Source organism: Phocoena sinus, chromosome 11 (assembly GCF_008692025.1).
Source record: "Phocoena sinus isolate mPhoSin1 chromosome 11, mPhoSin1.pri, whole genome shotgun sequence".
In the NCBI taxonomy this organism is placed as follows: domain Eukaryota; kingdom Metazoa; phylum Chordata; class Mammalia; order Artiodactyla; family Phocoenidae; genus Phocoena; species Phocoena sinus.
This window is the reverse complement of record NC_045773.1, coordinates 58,934,985-58,958,552: the sequence shown is the minus strand read 5'-3', so window position 1 is coordinate 58,958,552 and position 23,568 is coordinate 58,934,985. Positions and strand designations below refer to the sequence as shown.

The 23,568-nt window shown below is 37.5% G+C and overlaps 1 protein-coding gene across 1 annotated transcript; it reads right to left on the bottom strand.

Moving 5' to 3' along the window:
- Nucleotides 1–13,062: 13,062 nt before the first annotated feature.
- Nucleotides 13,063–14,304, bottom strand: LOC116762219 (ubiquitin-like domain-containing CTD phosphatase 1). Its single transcript, XM_032648955.1, is given in 2 exon segments — nt 13,063–14,276; nt 14,278–14,304. Coding segments are annotated over 2 exon segments (957 nt in total). The 3' UTR covers nt 13,063–13,346.
- Nucleotides 14,305–23,568: the final 9,264 nt, after the last annotated feature.

Genomic DNA, 23,568 nt, shown 5'->3' with positions numbered 1-23,568 from the left:
CAATCCCCTCTGGTCACCAGAGCCAGGCGTTCCTGGGGTACCCTCTGTGTGGGCTGCATGTTCCCTCTGGTTGTGGTTGAGCTGTGATTGCTGTGGGCATGCTGGTGTGCAAGGCTGGCTCCCAGGATGGGAAGCACTTTGAAGGGGTGCCGATGGGGGCCATCCACTGTGTGAGATGGGGCAGAAGCCAAATTTGGAAGGCAGGAATGTTGGCTGGGGCTGGTCCTCAGGGGAATGACAGGGACCAATAGTGAGAGCTATGCTGATGGAAAGTGACAGAAATGGCACCTACCAGCTAGGTGGAAGGAGAGTTAAAACAATGGTGCCCACAAGTGCTTCCTTCCCTGGAGTAAATTCCACCAGATCCCTGTCCCTCCAGCACAAGCCCTGACATTGGTGAATGAATCTCCTTTTTATACGACTTAGGTGCTTTTCAAGCTGCTGCCTCTGTGCTGGGACTTGGAGTGAGAAAATTTGTGTGTGAGCCCCTTAAGAGTGGAGTCTTGGTTTCCCACAGCCCTCTAGCTCTCCTGGTTGTAAGACCTTCTGGTTTTCAAAACCAGACGTTATGAGGGCTCATCTTCCTGGTGCAGGTCCCCAGGCTGGGGATCCTGACGTTGGTCTCATACCCCTCTCCTCCTCATAGGGGGCTTCCACATTAGTGATATCCCTCCCACTGTAGGTTCTGACTAGATCATGTCTCTGTCCCTCCTACCCATATGATGTGTGGCCTTTTAAAAATATCTTTAGTTGTAGAAAATCTGTATTGCTAGTCTTCATGTTGTTCTCAGAGATATGTTTTATATGCAGTTGTGGTTTTGATGTGTCCATAGGAAGAGGTGAGTTCAGGATGTTCCTACTCTGCCATCTTGATCTGGATTCCTAAAATGGTGGTCAGTTTTATTATATGTTAACTATGTATATAGATTATCTGATTTTTTATCATACACATATGTAACACAGATAAATTTGAATTTGTTATAGTTGTAGCAAAATTTTAATTTATATATTCTGCAAAATTATTCCTTTTTGGATTTGGAATTTTCAAGATCTTATTCATGACTTGTTGATATACAGAAACATTATTAAATTTATTATGTTTAGGTCTCTTAAATCTTAGAATATGACAATAATTTTCATATGTTCTTTCATATATTACCATTTAAAGTGAAAATTCAACTCTTTTAAAAAACAATTTATACAAATGCACTTTTTTTTGAGAAAAAAATTAATTTGTTTTTTCTTAAACATATTGATAATTTCCTTGTAGAGAACACAATGCCAAATATTTGTTCCATAACAGAGTGCTTGTGGAGTGACAAATCAGGGAATGAAATTGACTTCACAAAGCATGCTATATGCCATTTTTTTGTCTTTATTTTTGTTTCATAATCAGTTTTAACTTTTATGAATGAACTTACTGTAATAAATAGAACATGCCATTTAAAAATCTTTTTTTGAAGATAGTAAAGTTATTTCCCCTGCATTCAATAGGCAAGAGAACAAACATGAAACTGAACTGATAGATAATATTTGAGCTCTGTCCTTGTATATATTATGAACATATGTAATTATGCATTTAAATAAGCCATTGAGCTTTTAATGGACAGTCCATAATCTTGAAAGGTTAGTCCACATAATCCAAAGAACTGAGCTTAATTTATTGAAATGTTATAACAAGGGTTAATGATGTACATGTTTTTATACACTCTTAAAAAGGAATGATATTGCTCAGTTTTTTGTAATAGTCATTTCCTATTTCTAATCTTTATTTTCTTCCTTTGAAAAATATGATTGCTGAAATCTTCCACACTAGTAATTATCAATCTCATTATGGGGTGGAATAAAATAAATCATAGACTTGATGTCCAAAGGAAAAGTTTAGCTAACCTTCCTCAAGGAAGGTTATGTGGTTATATATACATATATATGGTCTCATTAGGTAATGCAAGATTTAATAAGGGCACAACACATGCTTAATGCATTATTAGAAATTTCTAAGAGCATGTAGGAGAGGCATACATTAGACAAAGATGAATTGCTGAATTTTTGTCCTACTATACTTGATTTAGGAATTTTCAAATTCTGAAATATTGTTCTGGATATTGACTTTCAGGGATGACATTGGAAATGAATTCAATTAGATTCAGTTTTATTCTGATACCCAATGTTTCCAGCTATATTTTAATTCTGCTTTAAATTTTTTAAATATTATCTTGAATTTTCTTATATTGTGACACTGTTATGAACCCCTCATTAGGTTTACTAAGAAATATCTGCAAATTTCTTTATTCCCTAGGGCTGATTTTTTTTTTTTGGTAACATCTTTATTGGAGTATAATTGCTTAACAATGTTGTGTTAGTGTCTGCTTTATAACAAATTGAATCAGTTATACATATACATATATCCCCATATCTCTACCCTCTTGCATCTCCCTCCCTCCCATTCTCCCTATACCACCCCTCTAGGTGGTCACAAAACACCGAGATGATCTCCCTGTGCTATGTGACTGTTTCCCAATAGCTATCAATTTTACATTTAGTAGTGTATATATGTCCATTCCACTCTCTCACTTTGTCCCAGCTTACCCTTTCCCCTCCCCGTGTCCTTAAGTCCATTTTCTAGTAGGTCTGGGTCTTTATTCCCATCCTGCCCCTAAGTTCTTCACAACCATTTTTTCCCTTTTTTTTAGATTCCATATATATGTGTTAGCATATGGTATTTGTCTTTCTCTTTCTGACTTACTTCACTCTGTACTACAGAATCTAGGTCCATTCGCCTCACTACAAATAACTCAATTTCTTTTCTTTTTATGGCTGAGTAATATTCCATCATATATGTGTGTCACATCTTCTTTATCCATTCATCTGTCAATGGACACTTAGGTTGGTTCCATGTCCTGGCTATTATAAATAGAGCTGCAATGAACACTGTGGTACATGACTCTTTTTGAGTTATGGTTTTCTCAGGGTATATGCCCAGTAGTGGGATTGCTGGGTTGTATGGTAGTTATATTTTTAGTTTTTTAAGGAACATCCATACTGTTCTCCAAAGCGGCTGTATCAATTTACATACCCGCCAGCAGTGCGAGAGGATTTCCCTTTCTCCACACCCTCTCCAGCATTTATTGTTTGTAGATATTTTAATGATGGCCATTCTGACTGGTGTGAGGTGATACCTCATTGTAGTTTTTTTTTTTTTTTTTTTTTTTTTTTTTTTTTTTATGCGTTACGCGGGCCTCTCACTGTTGTGGCCTCTCCCGTTGCGGAGGACAGGCTCCGGACGCGCAGGCCCAGCGGCCATGGCTCACGGGCCCAGCCGCTCCGCGGCACGTGGGATCCTCCCAGACCGGGGCACGAACCCGCGTCCCCTGCATCGGCAGGCGGACTCTCAACCACTGCGCCACCAGGGAAGCCCTTCATTGTAGTTTTGATTTGCATTTCTCTAATAATTAGTGATGTTGAGCATCCTTTCATGGGTTTGCTGGCAGTCTGTATATCATCTTTGGAGAAATGTCTATGTAGGACATCTGCCCACTTTTGGATTAGGTTGTTTGTTTTTTTGATATTGAGCTGCATGAGCTGCTTATAAATTTTGGAGATTAATCCTTTATCAGTTGCTTCATTTGTAAATATTTTCTCCCATTCTGAGGGTTGTCTTTTCATCTTGTTTATGGTTTCCTTTGCTGTACAAAAGCTTTTACATTTCATTAGGTCCCATTTTTAAATTTTTGTTTATATTTCCATTTCTTAGAAGGTGGGTCAAAAAGGAACTTGCTGTGATTTATGTCACAGAGTGATCTACCTATGTTTTCCTCTAAGTGTTATATAGTGTCTGGCCTGACATTTAGGTCTTTAATTCATTTTGAGTTTATTTTTGTGTATGGTGTTAGGGAGTGTTCTAATTTCATACTTTTACATGTAGCTGTCCAGTTTTCCCAGCACCACTTATTGAAGAGGCTGTCTTTTCTCCATTGTATATTCTTGCTTCCTTTATCAAAAGTAAGGTGACCATATGTGCGTGGGTTTACCTCTGGGCTTTCTATCTTGTTCCATTGATCTATATTTCTGTTTCATACTATCTTAATTACTGTAGCTTTGTAGTATAGTCTGAAGTCCGGGAACATGATTCCTTCAGATCTGTTTTTCTTTCTCAAGATTGCTTTGGCTATTCAGGGTCTTTTGTGTTTCCATACAAATTGTGTAATTTTTTGTTCTAGTTCTGTGAAAAATGCCACTGGTAGTTTGATAGGGATTGCATTGAATCTGTAGATTGCTTTGGGTAGGATAGCCATTTTCACAATGTTGATTCTTCCAATCCAAGAACTTGGTATATCTCTCCATCTGTCAATATCATCTTTAATTTCTTTCATCAGTGTCTTATAATTTTCTGCATACAGGTCTTTTGTCTCCTTAGGTAGGTTTATTCCTAGGTATTTTATTCTTTTTGTTGCAATGGTAAATGGGAGTGTTTCCTTAATTTCTCTTTCAGATTTTTCATCATTAGTGTATAGGAATGAAAGAGATTTCTGTGCATGAATTTTGTGTCCTGCTACTTTACCAAATTCATTGATTAGCTCTAGTAGTTTTATGGTAGCATCTTTAGGATTCTCTATGTATAGTATCGTGTCACCGGCAAACAGTAACAGATTTACTTTTTCTTTTCCAATTTGGATTCCTTTTATTTCTTTTTCATCTCTGATTGCTGTAACCAAATCTTCCATAACAATGTTGAATAATAGTGGTGAAGTTGGGCAACCTTGTCTTGTTCCTGATCTTAGTGGAAATGGTTTCAGTTTTTCACCATTGAGGATGATGTTGGCTGTGGCTTTTTTATATATGGCCTGTATTATGTTGAGAAAAGTTCCCTCTATGCCTACTTTCTGGAGGGTTTTTATCATAAATGGGTGTTGAATATTGTCAAAAGCTTCTGCATCTATTGAGATGATCATATGGTGTTTATTTTTCAATTTGTTATTAGGATGTATCACATTAATTGATTTGTGTATATTGAGGAATCCTTGTATTCCTCAGATAAACCCCACTTCATCATGGTGTATGATCCTTTTAATGTGCTATTGGATTCTGTTTGCTAGTATTTTGTTGAGGATTTTTGCATCTATGTTCATCAGTGACATTGGCCTGTAGTTTTCTTTCTTTGTGACATCCTTATCTGGTTTTGGTATCAGGGTGATGGTGGCCTCGTAGAATGAGTTTGGGAGTGTTCCCTCCTCTGCTATATTTTGGAAGAGTTTGAGAAGGACAGGTGTTAGCTCTTCTCTAAATGTTTGATAGAATTCACCTGTGAAGCCATCTGTCCTGGGCTTTTGTTTGTTGGAAGATTTATAATCACAGTTTCAATTTCAGATCTTGTGCTTTTCTATTTATTCCTCATTCATTCTCATACGGTTATGCTTTTCTATGAATTCGTCCATTTCTTCCAGGTTGTCCGTTTTATTGGCATATAGATGCTTGTAGTAATCTCTCATGATCCTTTGTATTTCTGCAGTGTCAGTTGTTACTTCTCCTTTTTCCTTTCTCATATTGATTTGAGTCTTCTCCCTTTTGTTATTCATGAGTCAGGCTAATGGTTTATCAATTTTGTTTATCTTCTCAAAGAACCAGCATTTAGTATTATTGATATTTGCATTTATTTCTTTCATTTCTTTTTCATTTATGTCTGCTCTGATCTTTATGGTTTCTTTCCTTCTGCTAACTTTGGGATTTTTTGGTCTTCTTTCTCTAATTGCTTTAGGCGTAAGGTTAGGTTGTTTATTTGAGATGTATCTTGCTTCTTAAGGTGGGATTGTATTGTTATAAACTTGCTTCTTAGAACTGTTTTTGCTTCATCCCATAGATTACCAGTCATCATGTTTTCGTTGTCATTTGTTTCTTGGTATCTTTTTATTTCCTCTTTGATTTCTTCAGTGATCACTTCATTAGTAAGTAGTGTATTGTTTAGCCTCCATGTGTTTGTATTTTTTACAGGTTTTTACCTGTAATTGAAATCTAGTCTCATAGCCTTGTGGTCAGAAAAGATACTTGATACAATTTCAATTTTCTTAAGTTTACCAAGGCCGGAATTGTGACCCAAGATATGGTCTATCCTGGAGAATGTTCCATGAGCACTTGAGAAGAAAGTGTATTCTGTTGTTTTTGGATGGAATGTCCTATAAATATCAATTAAATCCATCTTGTTTAATGTATCATTTAAAGCTTGTGTGTCCTTATTTGTTTTCATTTTGTATGATCTCTCCATTGGTCAAAATGTGTTGTTAAAGTCCCCTACTATTATTGTGTTACTGTCAATTTCCTGTTTTATGGCTGTTAGCATTTGCCTTATGTACTGAGGTGCTCTTATGTTGGGTGCATAAATATTTACAATTGTTATATCTTCTTCTTGGATTGATCCCTCAATAATTATGTAGTGTCATCTTTTGTCTCTTTTAGTAGTCTTTATTTTAAAGTCTATGTTCTCTGATATGAGAAATGCTACTCCAGACTTCTTTTGATTTCCATTTGCATGGAATATCTTTTTCCATCCTCTCACTTTCAGTCTGTATGTGTTCCTAGGTCTAAAGTGGCTCTCTTGTAGACAGCATATATATGGGTCTTGTTTTTGTATCCATTCAGCCAGTCTATGTCCTTTGGTTGGAGCATTTAATCCATTTACATTTAAGGTAATTATCGATATGTCTGTTCTTATTACCATTTTCTTAAGTGTTTTGAGTTTGTTATCGTAGGTCTTTTCCTTCTCTTGTGTTTCTTGTCTAGAGAAGTTCCTTTAGCATTTGTTGTAAAGCTGGTTTGGTGATGCTGAATTCTCTCAGCTTTTGCTTGTTTGTAAAGTTTTAATTTCTCCGTCGAATCTGAATGAGGTTCTTGCTGGATACAGTAATCTTGGTTGTAGTTTTTTCCCTTTCATCACTTTAAATATGTCTTGCCAGTGTCTTCTGGCTTGCAGATTTTCTGCTGAAAGGTCAGCTGTTTACTTCATGGGGTTTCCCTTGTATGTTATTTGTTGTTTTTTCCTTGCTGCTTTTAATATATTTTCTTTCTAAAATTTTTGATAATTTGATGAATATGTGTCTTGGCGTGTTTCTCCTTGGTTTTATCCTGTATGAGACTCTCTGCACTTCCTGGACTGGAGTAAATATTTCCTTTCCCATGTTAAGGAAGTTTTCAACTGTAGTTTCATAAAATATTTTCTCAGGCCCTTTCTTTTTCTCTTCTTCTTCTGGGACTCTTATAATTCAAATGTTGGTGTGTTTAATGTTGCCCCAGAGGTCTCTATGACTGTTCTCAATTCTTTTCATTCTTTTTTCTTTATTCTGCTCTGCAGCAGTTATTTCCACTATTTTATCTTCCAGGTCACTTCTCTGCTTTCTGCCTCAGTTATTCTGCTATTGATTCCTTCTAGAGAATTTTAAATTTCGTTTATTGTGTTGTTCATCATTGTTTGTTTGCTCTTTAGTTCTTCTATGTCCTTGTTAAACATTTCTTGTATTTTCTGCATTCTATTTCCAAGATTTTGTATCATCTTTACTATCATTACTCTGAATTCTTTTTCAGGTAGACTGCCTCTTTCCTCTTCATCTGTTTGGTCTGGTGGGTTTTAACCCTGCTCCCTCATCTGCTGCATGTTTCTCTGTCTTCTCATTTTGCATATCTTACTGTGTTTGTGGTCTCCTTTTTGCAGGCTGCATGTTCGTAGTTCCTGTTTTTGGTGTCTGCCCCCAGTGGATAAGGTTGATTTAGTGGGTTGTGTAGGCTTCCTGTTGGAGGGGACTGGTTCCTGTGTTCTGGTGGATGAGGCTGTATCTTGTCTTTCTGGTGGGCAAGTCTGTGTCTGGTGGTGTGTTTTGTGGTGTCTGTGACCTTATTCTCATTTTAGGCAGCCTTTCTGCTAGTAAGCGAGGTTGTGTTCCTGTCTTGCTAGTTGTTTGTCATAGGGTTTCCAGCACTGTAACTTGCTTGTCATTGAGTGGAGCTGGATTTTGGCATTAAGATAGAGACCTCTGGGAGATTTTTGACGTTTGATATTACGTGGAGCTGGGAGGTCTCTCATGGATGATTGTCTTGTGCTCAGCTCTCCAACCTCAGAGGCACAGGCCTGACACCCTGCCTGATCACCAAGATCCTGTCATCCACATGGCTCAGAATAAAAGGGAGAAAAAAGAAAGAAAGAAAGAATAAAATAATTTTATTAAAATAAAAAATGAAAAATAATTATTAAAATTTTTTAAAAATTAAAAAGTAATTAAAAAAAACAAAGAAAGAAAGAAGAGAGCAACCAAACCAAAAAACAAATCCATCAATCATAAGAAGCACTAAAAACTATAATATAAAACAAAAAGAACCCCAAAACGGGCATGCAGAACCCTAGGACAAATGTAAAAGCAAAGCTATACAGACTAAATTACACACAGAAGCATACACATGTGTACTCACAAAAAGAGAAAAAGGAAAATAAATATATATATCATTGCTCCCAAAGTCCACTGCCTCAATTTGGGTTGATTCGTTGTCTTTTCAGGTATTCCACAGATGCAATGTACATCAACTTGATTGTGAAGATTTAATCCGCTGCTCCTGAGGCTGTTGGGAGAGATTTCCTTTTCTCTTCTTTGTTCACACACAGCTTTGGATTTGGCCCCGCCTTTGTGTGTAGGCGGCCTGAGGGCATCTGTTCTTCACTCAGACAGGACGAGGTTAAAGTAGCAGCTGATTAGGGGGCTCTCGCTCACTCAGGACGGGAGGGAGGGAATGGTATGGAATGCAGGGCGATCCCGCAGCAGCAGAGGCCAGCTTGACATTGCACCAGCCTGATTCGTGCTGTGTGCTCTCCCCGGGAAGTTTTCCCTGGATCACGGGACCCTGGAAGTGGCTGGCTGCACAGCCTCCTGGGAGGGGAGGTGTCGACAGTGACCTGTCCTTGCACACAGGCTTCTTGGTGGCTGCAGCAACAGCCTTAGCATCTCATGCCCGTCTCTGGTGTCCGTGCTGAGAGCCGCAGCTCACACCCATCTCTGGAGCTCATTTAAGCGGCACTGTGAATCCCCTCTCCTTGCGCACCACAAAACAAAGAGGCAAGAAGAAGTGTCTTGCCTCTTCGGCAGTTCCAGACTTTTTCCCAGACTCCTTCCAGGCTAGTTGTGGCACACCAGCCCCCTTCAGGCTGTGTCCATGCAGCAAACCCCAGTCCTCTCCCTGGGGTCTCTGAAGCTAGAGCCTCCGAAGCCCAAACCTCAGCTCCCAGCCCCCATCTGTCTGATGGGTGAGCAGATAAGCCTCTCAGGCTGGTGACTTCTGGTCGGCACTGATATTCTGTGTGGGAATCTCTCTGCTTTCCCCTCTGCAACCCTGTTGCTGCTCTCTCCTCCATGGCTCCAAAGCTTCCCCCCCCCACCCCACCGCCCTTTTCTGCCTGTGAAGAGGCTTCCTAGTGTGTGGAAACTTTTCCTCCTTTACAGCTCCCCCGCCCCCAGTGGTGCAGGTCCCATCCCTATTCTTTTGTCTCCATTTTTCCTTTTTTATTTTGCCCTACCCAGATACATGGGGAGTTTCTTGCCTTTTGGGAGGTCTGAGGTCTTCTGCCAGTGTTCAGTAAGTGTTCTGTAGGAGTTGTTCTACATGTAGATGTATTTCTGATGTATTTGTGGGGAGCAAGGTGATCTCCACTTCTTACTGTTCTGCCATCTTGAATGTCCCCCCCAGGGCTGATTTAACAAAGTGCCACAAACTGGGTTGCTTAGAACAACAGAAATTTTATTGACTTAGTTCTGGAGGCTAGAAGCCCTAAATCAAGTGCTGGCAAGGCCATGCTCCCTCTGGAGTTAGCAGGGGAACCCTTCTTTTCCTCTTCCTGGCTTCTGGTGGTTTGCTTGTCATCTTTGGTGTTCCTTGGTTTGTGGATATATCACTCCAATTCTTCGCCTTCACATGACATTCTTCCTGTGTCTCTTTCTCTTCACATCATCTTCTTTTTTTTGTAAGGGCCCCTGTCATTTTGGATTAGGGGCCCACCCTATTCCAGTATGATCTCATCCTAACTTAACTAATTACATTTCAATGCTCCTTTTCCAAATAAGGTCATATTCTGAGGTACTGGGTGTTAGGATTTCAGCATATGAATTTTGAGTGGACACAAGTTAACCCATAACAATCTCCCACTCAGGTAAAAACCTGAATGTCTTATTTCTGAAACCATGTACAGGCCCCTGTCCTTGTCTTTTGGAGTAAAAGGCTGACTCAAGAGTTAATGATTGGGAAGTATGAAGATGTAGAAACAAAGAATAGCTCTTGGGCTGGGGAACTGGTAACAATTTAGACTATAAATCTGCTACATAGCAGAATTACAAAACTCTCAGTTCCCTGAAAGATATAGATAGAGGCCTGACATGGATTCTTAAGTTGTTTTTACAGGAAGCACCCCTCCACCAGATGAAAACTGCTGACTGCAAGAATATAGAAACCAGAAGGTTGCTGATGCTTGAAACTTCACCTTGATGCCAACCAATCTGAGAATCATGTGTGAGCTGATCATGCACCCTACAGCTCCCTCCCTTGCATGGTCTTTAAATCCCCTTCCCTGAAAGCCATCAGGGAGTTTGGGTCTATTGAGTATGAGATGACCATTCTCCTTGCTTGGCACCTGCAATAAATGCTGTACTTACCTTCACCACAACCTGGTGTCAGTAGATTGGCTTTACTGTGCACAGGCGAACAGACCCAAGTTTGGTTTGGTAACATTTCCAAATGAACTTTTTAAATGCAGGATGGTGCTTCCAGCTGGCAATGATGAGTGCAGAAACCCTGTTTCTTTGGGAGAGACAGCAGTCACTACAAGTGTATCAGAACTTGACCTATCTCTTCATGCTTTTAGGAAGCTGGTCTCATCAGTTATCTAATACTGTTAATATATATGTAGACAGCTCATCATTTAATTGTCCATCCATGAAAGCCTGGACTGGCTGACAGGACATTTGCTTCTCACTAAGCATAACTTGAAATTATTTAAAAACTTCTGTTTTTTCCAGATACAAAATATTAATATTTATTAGAAAAGATAGTGTACAGAGTTTTTATTTTTAGAATCTGGTCTAATTGTATTGTAGGAGAGGATTTTAGTTATTGGGAACATCTACCAGACTTAGAAAATCATAAGTCCTCTTCTGCAGCCTGTAATCATCAGGCTGACTCTGTGTCTGGAAACCAAGTTTGTCTGGACTATGGTCTAATTTTCCTGTTCATTACTACGGGCATGGGATTTTATAATTTTTCTGCTTTATGTATCTCTGGATTGGGTGTAGATCAATAATACTGATCTAAGATAAATCACAAAAATCATGTATACAAGGAAAAAATATTCTTTTAAAGTACACATTGACGACATATTGATTCACAAGTAATGTCAACAAATTTCAAAAAATAGACATCATATGGAACATTTTCCCTCATCTTAAAACAATCTGATTAGAAATTAACAATAAAAGATGTGTTTGAAAACCAAAAAACAAATTCCCAAACTCCTGGCTTACAAATTTTTTAGAATGGAACAGTAATGAAAGTACATATCAAAACCTCTGGGGTGCAGATAAAGTGGTATTCAGAAAAAGACCACATTTATGATCTTAAATAAGTTTATTAGGAAATAATATTTTATAGGTTTTGTGTTGGTTGTTTTCTACTTATTCATCTTTTGAAAGAGATGCTATGTATTCAGGCTATATTTTTCAATAGACAAGATGTTAGATGGTCTTTTTCTATCATCTCTTTGTCCATTGAGTCAAGACTGAATCCACTTCTCAGATTTACTTGGAGGACAGGCTGAGATAAAGCAGACTTAGTCTTCCATTTCAGGGCAAACTGAATTAATCCCTTCTATGCTTTGTGGAGAGTCTTTCCAGATGTTTGCTTTAAGTTGTCTGTCAATCTTAATTTTGGGTGGTGGTGTGGTTTTACCTTTTCCTATAGCTTTATAAGTACTTTAGTGAAAAATAAGAAAGACCATATTAAAGGGTGTTAACAAACACCATTTTAAAAAAGAATCCTGCTGTTTGTTCCTTTGCTTTTGAAGCAATGAAGTTATGAGCAAGTTAAATTAGTTTACCTATGCCATACTTTGATCAAATTCAGGCAGATGTCAGGTTAGTTCAAGTCTATAATTACTGCTTTGCTGTTTCTGTGCTGGTTTTGTAATTTGCTTAGAGAAGGAGCCCTCCTTATTCTTTGTGTTCCTGAGTGACATATACACCAATGATATAATTTTTTTCTCCATTTTACCTTAAACAGATATCCCTTAGCTGCTTTCATTCTGAAGTTTGCAGATTTTTTTTTTTAAGAACAATACATACCATGTTTATTTGAAAGAACCAGATTCCTTTCAAATAGAAGAACTGTATAAAGCAATACTCTCAACACAAAACAGTGGTCACATTACATATCTGCAGGCAAAAGCATTGCAAATAAATTTCGTTAATCTTATGGCTAGATATTTTCACTGCAACACAGTGTTTGCACTTAGAGAAGACAGAGCTGGAACAGAACAAAAACTTTTTGTTCATGCTTTTTAGGACTGAACCATTTTAAAATGTACTGCCTTTAACTGCTTTTAGGACAACGGTTTTAGGCAGGAGTGCTTCTACTTGGCCACCACAAAGAAACACACTCTTGTTCCTTAGTTTCATTCCTCAGTCTCATGTTTTCTATTTGTCACACTATGACATATCTGTATCAGAGCAGACGTTTTCCAGTTTTACTCAAAGAACACTGACACACATACACACCAAACTGAGACAGCTCAGAATTTAGAGATGTAGGTAGTGGAGTAATAAGAGAAATTGTGTTTATGACAAAGGAATAAGAAAAACTCTCAGTGGTTTTAAGCATACTAAACTAGGTTCCTTACTAAAAACTTTTCTTTTTTTGGTTTTATAAACAGTAGTTTCAAGGTGGGTTTGGGCTTAGATAACAACACAGTGAGACAAACACACAAGACATACTTATTTCCAAAGTCACAAAATGACATTGTTAAGCATACATTTTTGTCCACTTTGTGTGTGTGTGGGAATAAAACTCAGTACTCTATGTTGGAGAAAATATTTTTCAAGAGTTACAGTATATTCATACAGGGGGAAAAAGGTGGGGTTTTTCGTGTTTTTTTTGGCGTATTGCTATGATCTTCAAAAAATATAAAATTAAATTTACAAAAAACTGGAAGACCAAGTATAAGCAGTCTGATATTTGCTGCAGTGTCCAGCACTATCATAATGATCTTTAGCATAAAAGCAAAAAGAAGTTCATGGATCTCAAGTATCTTCAATAACTGCCAGTATAGCTTGTAACTACTGTCCTTGCTTCTTTGAGAGATACCTTTCCCAATATTTGTGATTTAGGTCCAAAAAGTCATCTAATTTTGCTATTTCCTTGAGGTACTGGGTTAATTTTAAAAGTTCTTTGTCTTTATCTCGATTTAGGTGTGCTTTCATAAAAGGTCTTATCTTTAGTCCATTCTGTGGGTTCATTAGAAAATTTCTTCCTATGTCATCAAACATGATGGTGTTTTTTTTGCTGTAAAACTCCGAAAACTTTCCCCATATGACACCAAGAGGCTTTACATCTATTAATCCTCTCCTTGGAGTATGCACTGTTATCATAGCAGCACTGTCCAACGTGAAGGTAATCTTGTAATTTGCATTTGTACTCACTCCCAGCTCTTTCATTTTAGCTTCAATCCACTTCATATTTGTTGCAGACCAAATAACAATGTCATAATCCTCATATGCAGATGTTAGGAATTCATGAAGATATGGCCACATTAATTCCACCCCAGTCTCTGCACAAGACCTATGGTCAAATAACGTATAAGCAACATCTAGCACCAAAAGTTTTTTCCCTTCCCTGGGAGGATTCAAAACTTCCACTTTGTACTCTTTTACTCTGCGGGAAATTTTCAGTAGGTTTTCCTCCCTATTTTCTACTTCAACTACTTCATCTTCAATATCAAAGTCGTTAATAACATCATCATTGTCAGGAGGTGGACCTAAGACATCTTCCAAGCTCTCCTCACGAGTTCCCATCATCATGATTTTAGTATTTGGTTTCAGTTTGAGAGCTCCAAGCTTAACATCATTTTCTGCAGGTTTGCCTTTAACTTTGAGTCCAAGTAACTTCTGGCGTTCTGGTAGCACTCCCGTGAGGGTCTTGAGAAACTGTTTGAGATCTAGCACAGTATCATCTTCTGAAAGTGTGGTCACTGAATATTCCTGTCCACCCCCATTTTACAATGATAGGAAGAGCCATCCTTGAAACATACGATGAGGCAGCTTTTGTTCAGAAAAAGATACCTGGAGCGCGGCGGAACCGGCAGGAGTGGACGCAGGAACCGACAGCAGCGGAATCCAAGGCGACCGGAAGTCTGCAGATTTTTTAACAGGTTTATTCACTAAAAGCCCCAGTAGACTCTAAGATAATTGTAAATAACACACTAAATAAAAGCTGAAAGTTTAAGCCAGGATGAAAATAGATACAGATGCACAAATCTGGTCTCAGACTTTTGAATCAGAGTTTTGGTACTGGGATTCTGTATCTATGGTTTTAAAAAGTGGTTCTAATTCCTGCCCCTGGTGGCAAAACACTCAAACGAATGAACAAACAAAAAATAAAAAACTCCCTCTGCTTTAATTTGTTATATGCAAATTAACTAATTACTTAATATGGTGGGTAGGTTCTAAATTGTATTCCATCCGGCTTCATTTCTTAAGCATGAATCACTACAGTGCAATTCAAACAGCTCAGGGGTTCAACTGGACTTGGACCAAATCCCACTCTGCCTCTTGTGAGCAAATCACATCCTCTTACTCTGTGCCTTGGGCAAGTCACTTACTCTCTTTGAGCCTGTTTTCTTATTTGGAAAATGGGGAGAATATCATCTATAACAAAGGATTCATTTAATTGGTAAGATCTTTTCTGGAAGTCTGATTGGAAACTCAATACTGAAAACAATAGGTGACAAGATCCTGGACATTCTAAATGGAATGATTTGCTAAAAAGTGTCCGAAGCTGCCTTGAGACAGAAAGGCCACATATAAGAGAAAAGATGCAGGGTAGACTGATCAGAAAGGGGATTTATTTGAAGAGATTTGTTAGCCTGGAAGGCATGACCAAGACTCCCCATACAGATTCTCCCTGATGCTGTGGCCTCACCCTGCAGGCATCCTCCAAGGACAGGTTCCCACTAAGATGGCTCTGTCTGTAGTCCTGCATGGCAACCCTGGCCAATAAGAAACACTCTGTTCCCACGGTTGTGAAGTAGGAGCTTGTCTCCACCACAACCCACCAACAGGGATAGGGGAAACAATGGAACAGATTGAGAAACAATGGTACAAAGAGAAAAAGACTATTTTTAGGTTGCTCTTTACTTCACAAGCTTCATTATTTACATATATTTAACCCATATGACTCCCTCTATCAACTCTGAGTACATTTATGATAATATCTCATTGGGGTACCATTTGCTGAGTTACCAAAACCTAGCATCTTCTCCTTGAGCCTTCTTTACCCTAGAACTGCCAAAAAACTCTGGGATCTGTTTGGTTCAGGGTAGGAGATCGGAGGAGTGTCTCCTATAAGCTGAAGATTTGGAGTCCAACACCCCTGATAGAAATTCTTTGGGACTAGTTAGGTAGAACTGGTTATTTGTGCACAGACTTTTAATGTTGAGGTCACCAGGGTTCCATCTTGTTTTCTTTGGCTACACGCTTTCCTTTGTAATCTCATGCATTGCCACAGCTTTCAGGACCACTGTTAGGCAAACAACTCAAATTTCTATCTAGCTCCATCCATGGTTCCATGCTCCTGATGCTTATATTACTCTCTATATTTTTGTATTTCTCACAAGCATCTCACATGTAATATGTTCAAGACTGAGCTCCTGAAATTCATCCCTCTGCTCTATTTCCATTTAGTAATTGGTACCATCTCCCTTCCCAGCTTCCTACACAAGAAGCACCCTTATAAAACCTCCAGCATCTCTTGCCTAGAACACCCATCTCATTTCGTACCTTAACTACTTCCATCCATCTTCCACACAGGAACTGGAGTGATCACTATTGTTTTCTGTGTCTTTTAATCTTTCAGCTAAGCTTTAAAATCATTTTGTTAAGTTCTAAGTTTACACATTAATTTAGGGAGATTTGAAACCTTTGTAATATTCATGCAAGAACATGATTATGTGTGTCCATCTGTTCAAGTCTCACCTACTTCTCCCAACAAAGTTTTGTAGTTTTCTTTATATAAATCCTGGAGATTTCTTCCTGTTAGGAGGATTTTTTTTTCTATCTTGTTTTCTAATTAGTTATTGCAACAATATATGAAAGCTATTGTATTTTGTGTATTTGTATAAAATAATTTATGAGTTGATCTGTCAGTTAATTCACATATATTTTCCAAGCAGAACACCAAAATATTTTAAAATAATGATCATTTTATTAACATTTCAAATAGTGCTTCTGTCTTAATGTCCTTGTCTTTTATTTCTCAGAATCTAACTACATGTATGTTAGATCTTTTACATGTAGTACATGCCTTTATAAGCTTTTCTATTCAACAAATTTGAAAAAAATAGTGATCATTTTGTTTTTTTCAAAAGTGGAGAGTTTCCATTTATGTTGCATTGACTGGAATTGCTGAAATAAAATAAGGATTTATTTTTCCAATGATTATACCACTCATTTCTATCTCCTACTGTGTTGTATTGGTTAAAATATTCTCAGACTGCATTGCATCAAAATTTATCTTCCTTTTCCTGAAGTAGATGCATTTAGGAACATTTTTCAACTGTGCTAGTGAGGCCTCTACCTATTTTTTTTTTTTTGCCTCTACCTATCTTATCTCACTTTACATTGCTCAAAATTACTTGAATTATTATTATTATTGCCATTGTTATTGTTACTCACAAAACAGTAAGATGACAGAAAGTTAAGTTTGGAAAAGAGAACAAACCAACTAGAATGCCATTACTCTTACTGTTAACAATTAGAGTTGGAGAGATTATTTTCTATTTTTAATTGGATGCATACTTATTTTATTTTTATATACTGCATTGTTGAAATTTGAATGTTCTTAACATTTGATAATTTATTTAATTTTTATAATTACAAAAAATGTCTTACAAATACCAAACTTCTTGTGCTAGACAAGGGTATTTAATTTGGAAAACTTTAGCTCATTTGGGTTACACAAAAAAGGGATAATATAGTGATATTAACTTTTTATTTAAAATTAATTGATATATGGTTAGGGATAGTAACACCTAAGTTATACTTAATAAAATCACATTACTTAGTGTAAATAAAATAAAAGTACATTAAAGGATCTTGGATTTATTTTAAAATATGCTATTCCTAAAGCTTATATTTTCATAAAAGGATCACAATTGATAAATTACAGTAGAGAAATGAATGTAAATGTTCTCGGTTTTTGTATGATGTGCCCAGACAGACTGACGTTTTGATTGTTACTTTAGAAATCTTGTGTGTATGTATGTCATTGGCTCAGGTTAGAGGTTGAATCCTGGTCTAAGTTTTTATCTGTAAACATACACATTATAGGATAATGCTGTACGTACAATAATGATGTCTCAAGCATACATGAATGACGAAATCCACTTACGTTAAATCTCAAGAGATGGGGAGAAACTGGGATTTTTGTTTCCTTCTTGACAGACACATTCATCCTATCTGGCAACCTCTGGTTCCTGCAGTGTCTCCAGGCCAGCAGGGCTGGATGTGCAGAATTCAACCATGGATGGCAAAACACGGGTAATATCAGTTTTGATGTAATGGTATGAGCTCACGAATAAGGAAGATAAGGGAGGTTTTTGGGTACTGAAAGACAATTATCTGCTTATTTTAACCACATGTACCAGATATTTCCAGATATTTTTCCTTGATGGATATTCGGTTTCCCCTTAATAATTTTTTCCTGACTCTTCCTTTTCATTAGTCTTATCTGGGAAGTTTAGATAAATCTGTCAACATAGCAGCTGACTTTATGTTGTATGTTGTGTCTGAGATATGCTTGCTTTTGTGGTCGCTCTGATTGCTATTATTGCCACCAGATAATTTTAATACTAGATTCTCCTTGCTCTGTAAAACTAATTATTTTTATATCAGTTCTGCCTAGGAAGTTGGATTACAACCCGCAGAACACACATGAATAATAGAACTGCAGGTTTACCCTTAGAAAATAAATAGTTTCTATATAGGGAAGAAACGGTCATAGCACACAGAGAGCATGAGTTTTGAGAGTGTTCAGATGTTTATGGAAAGCAGGGAAGTTCCCCTCACTCTGTCCTCTTTAATCCTTGGTTGATAGCTTCAAAAAATTCTTTAAATCTTCATCTCTTTTGTTTTAAGGTGATAGTTAAAGTAAAAATCAATTCCCTGGCTTCCCTGGTGGTGCAGTCGTTGAGAGTCCGCCTGCCGATGCAGGGGACACGGGTTCGTGCCCCGGTCGGGGAAGATCCCACATGCCGTGGAGCGGCTGAGCCTGTGAGCCATGGCCGCTGAGTCTGCGTGTCCGGAGCCTGTGCTCTGGAACAGGAGAGGCCACAACAGTGAGAGGCCCGCGTACCGCAAAAAAAAAAAAAAAAAAAAATGTAAATCAATTCCCGTGCCGTCATATGACTAGGACAAATTTAAGCAGAGCAGTTCTGTTATAAAATAACATTTGTTGATCACCCCTGTGTCTTATGAACCAGAAGTACTATCTATGTCCTGGACATATCCCAGTAAACTAACTGATATCCAAGCACTTGAGAGAATCTGGTGGTTTCAAATACTGGACAATAAAAATTCTCATATGTAAGGTAATAATTGTATACACGAGGGAAAGGATGCTTAATAATATTTAAGGTTTACTATAACAAAGAGGTGTTCTGTAAATATTAATTGTAATATTAGCTGTATTTGTCTTTAGATCAGATAAGCTGCTTTTCATTAAAGAGAGAAATGATTACTCCATTTTAATATTATATTTAATGTTTTAAAATAGCAACAACTTATTGATTTGTTTTTCTATGCCCAGTACTTTACATAAAATCTTTGCACTTTTTCCCCTATTACATCAGTTAATGCATTCTTTCTTATTGTAATAATTCTGGAAATTTCTTGAGAATATAGTGAAGACCACAAAAATCACCAATAACTCCATCACTCAAAGAGACTCATGATAAAAATTTTGGTATAGCTCTTTCAGGTACTTTTTCCATGCATAGTCTACACATATATTGGCAATTTAAATGAAATTAGTAACACAGTGTACTGTATTCTACTGTTTTTCATTGAATCAATTAATCATTTTTTCATTAATTTACTAAGTATTTTTTGAAAATACTCCTCGGTTTAAATATTCTGCCACATTTTTAGTGGCTGCATGGTGTACTATTTTCCGGAGGCATGGTAATCTGTTCAATCAGGTACTGTTGGTCTTCTCTGGTGATCACACTTTGAGTCACTACGAACAATGCTGGGTGATTTTCTAAAATTGGAATTGCTCTGTTAAGTGTGTACATATTTTAAAGATAGTAGAATATGTTTCCAAAAAGCTTTCCAAGAAGGTTGTGTCAAGTTCAATTGTGTGAAATTGTCTATGAAAGTATCCATTTCCCAGTAGTCTAGTAAATATTGTCAATAAAAAGTATTTCCATTAGTCTTAATTCATAGTTTTATGCTTAAAAGCAGGGTTGATTATTTTTCATGTTTAGTACACTTAAGATTTTCTGTTAGTGCTTACTTGATTATATGTTTTACCCATTTTAATTGAATTCATCTTTTTCACAGTACTGTGAGAAATATCCTGATGTATTAAGTATCATATTAAGCCCTCTAGCACTCTTATATATGAGTTTAATGTTTTCAGTTTATTTGCTTTTAGCTTTTGATTTTTAATCCATTTTGGGGTTACTTTTGAGTGTGGTGTTAAGGAGTGTTCTAATTTCATTCTTTTACATGTATCTGTCCAGTTTTCCCAGCACAACTTATTGAAGAGACTGTCTTTTCTCCATTGTTTATCCTTGCCTCCTTTGTCATAGATTAGTTGACCATAGGTGTGTGGTTTATCTCTGGGCTTTCTATCCTGTTCCATTGATCTATGTTTCTGTTTTTTGTGCAGTATCATATTGTCTTGATGACTGTAGCTTTGTAGTATAGTCTGAAGTCAGGGAGTCTGATTCCTCCAGCTCCATTTTTTTACTTCAAGGTTGCTTTGACTATTCAGGGTCTTTTGTGTCTCCATACAAATTTTAAGATTTTTAGTTCTAGTTCTATAAAAAATGCCATTGGTAATTTGATAGAGATTGCATTGACACTCCATTCTGGCTTGTAGACTTTCTGCTGAGAAATCAGCTGTTAACCTTATGGGAGTTCCCTTGTATGTTATTTATTGTTTTTCCCTTATTGCTTTTAATAATTTTTCCTTGTCTTTAATTTTCGTCAGTTTGATTACTATGTGTTTCAGCATGTTTCTCCTTGGGTTTACCCTGCCTGGGATTCTCTGTGCTTCCTGGACTTGCGTGGCTATTTCCTTTCCCACGTTAGGGCAGTTTTCGACTATAATCTCTTCAAATATTTTCTCAGGTCCTTTCTCTCTTCTCCTTCTGGGACCCCATAATGCAAATGTTGGTGCATTTAATGTTGTCCCAGAGGTCTCTTAAGTTGTTTTCATTTCTTTTCATTCTTTTTTCTTTATTCTGTTGTGAAGCAGTAAATTCTACCACCTGTCTTCCCAGTCACTTATCCATTCTTCTGCCTCAGTTATTCTGCTATTGATTCCTTCTAGTGTATTTTTCATTTCAGTTATTGTATTCTTCATCCCTGTTTGTGCTTTAATTCTTCTAAGTGTTTGTTCTTAATTATTCTAGGTCTTTGTTAAACATTTCCTGCATCTCTTCGCTCATTGCCTCCATTCGTTTTCCAAGGTCCTGGATCATCTTCACTATCATTATTCTGAATTCTTATTCTGAAAGGTTGCCTATGTCCACTTCATTTAGTTGTTTTTCTGGGGTTTTATCTTGCTCCTTCATCTGGTACATAGTCCTCTACCTTTTCATTCTGTCTATCTTTCTGTGAATGTGGTTTTTGTTCCACAGGCTGCAGGATTGTAGTTCTTATTGCTTCTGCTGTTTGCCCTCTTGTGGATGAGGCTATCTAAGAGGTTTGTGCAAAGCTCCCTGATGGGAGGGACTGGTGGTGGGTAGAGCTGGTTGTTGTTCCGGTGGGCAGAACTCAGTAAAACTTTAATCTGCTTGTCTGCTGATGGGTGGGGCTGAGTCCCGTCCCTGTTGGTTGTTTGGCCTGAGGTGACCCAACCGTGGAGCCTACAGGCTCTTTGATGGGGTTAATGGTGGACTCTGGGAGAGGGCTCACGCCAAGGAGTACTTCCCAGAACTTCTGCTGCCAGTGTCCTTGTCCCCGTGGTGAGCCACAGCTGCCCCCCACCTCAGCAGGAGACCCTCCAACACTAGCAGCTAGGTCTGGTTCAGTCTCCTATGGGGTCACTGCTCCTTCCCTCTGGCTCTTGATGTGCACACTACTTTGTGTGTGCCCTCCAAGAGTGGAGTCTCTGTTTTCCCCACTCCTGTCAAAGTCCTGCAATCAAATCCTGCTAGCCTTCAAAGTCTGATTCTCTAGGAATTCCTCCTCCCGTTGCCAGACTCCCAGGTTGAGCCCCAGGTTCTGAGCCTAATGTGGGGCTCAGAACCTTCACTCCAGTGGGTGGACTTCTGTGGTATAATTGTTCTCCAGTTTGTGAGTCACCCACCAAGCAATTATGGGATTTGATTTTATTGTGATTGCACCCCTCCTACCATCTCATTGTGTCTTCTCCTTTGTCTTTGTATGTGGGGTATCTTTTTTGGTGAGTTCCAGTATCTTCCTGTCGATGATTGTTCAGCAGTTAGTTGTGATTCCAGTGCTCTCACAAGAGGGAGTGAGCACATGTCCTTCTACTCCGCCCTCTTAAACCAATCTCCCCTTATGTTGGCTCTTGATTTTTAAATATACAAGTTAATTTTTGTAAGTAAAGTCTATCAACCTCTTTTGTTATGCTTTCTGCTTCTGTATCTATGCTTAAAAAGTCTTCCTTATCAGGAGATCAGAATAATAGAAATTAACACTTTCTTTTAGTACATTTTGATTTCATGGTTGTACTTTTTAATATATTGGAAATTGATTTTAGTGTGGGTGGTAGAGTATTTTCTGAGTTCACAGTAGGGGACTGAAAAATACATTTCTATTGACATCATATGTGAATGTCAGCAGGACTAAGTACAGACTGCCTGGGTTCAATTTTTTTCACTCAAAATTCTGTAGATGCTTCTCCATTATGTCCTACTCTTTAATGAAGATAGCTTGATTTTCCTTCTTTTTTTTTTTTAACATGAAATCTATTTCCTCATTGGATACATATGAATCATCATTATTTTTAAAGTTGAAAAATTTACCAAGATATCTTCATGTGCTGGCCTATTTTCATTATTTTTGCTTTAATTATGATAAGTTCTTTTTAATATGTAGATTCATATATATTATCTAGGTTCAGGAAAGTTTTCTTGCATTATAAATTTTTGTACTATTTTGGTTCCATTTGTTCTTTTCCCCTCCAGTTATATGTAATGGTGAATCACTTTCCTACATATCTACTACTTTCTCTTATGGTTTTTATCTCTTAATTATTTTTTCTGAATTATAGGTAAAATTCTAAAGCTTTTTCCAATTCAATTTTTTGCTCTGCTTATTCTGATCTTCAGTACTTCTAGGACCTTCAATTTAAATTCAATGACTATTTTTTTATGTTTTTAAAATCTTGCTTTAACTTATCCAGCTACTTTACCTCTCAGCAAGCTGGCCTTGCAGTTTAGACTGTTTTCTTGTCAGTTCGTCTTTGGTTTCCTCTCTTTTTGCACGCATTTACATTAAAAAAAATTGAGGACATAAAGACAACACATACCTCTGTTTCCAGTGACATGCTTATGCTTTTATTTTATGCTACCAAATATTTTTATTTGTTCCCCTTTTTTTCCCTTTTTTTAAGAAGGAGCAATACTACTTACGATAGCCAGGATGTGGAAGCAACCTAAGTGTCCATCAACAGATGAATGGATAAAGAAAATGTGGCACATATATACAATGGAATATTACTCAGCCATAAAAAGAAATGAAATTGAGTTATTTGTAATGAGGTGGATGGACATAGAGTCTGTCATACAGAGTGAAGTAAGTCAGAAAGAGAAAAACAAATACTGTATGCTAACACATATATGGAATCTAAAAAAAAAAAAAAAGGTTCTGAAGAACATAGGGGCAGGACAGGAATAAAGACATAGAGAATGGACTTGAGGACATGGGGAGGGGCAAGTGTAAGCTGGGATGAAGTGAAAGAGTGGTATGGACATATATATACTACCAAATGTAAAATAGATAGCTAGTGGGAAGAAGCTGCATAGCTCAGGGAGATCAGCTTGGTGCTTTGTGTCCACCTAGAGGGATGGGATATGGCGGGTGGGAG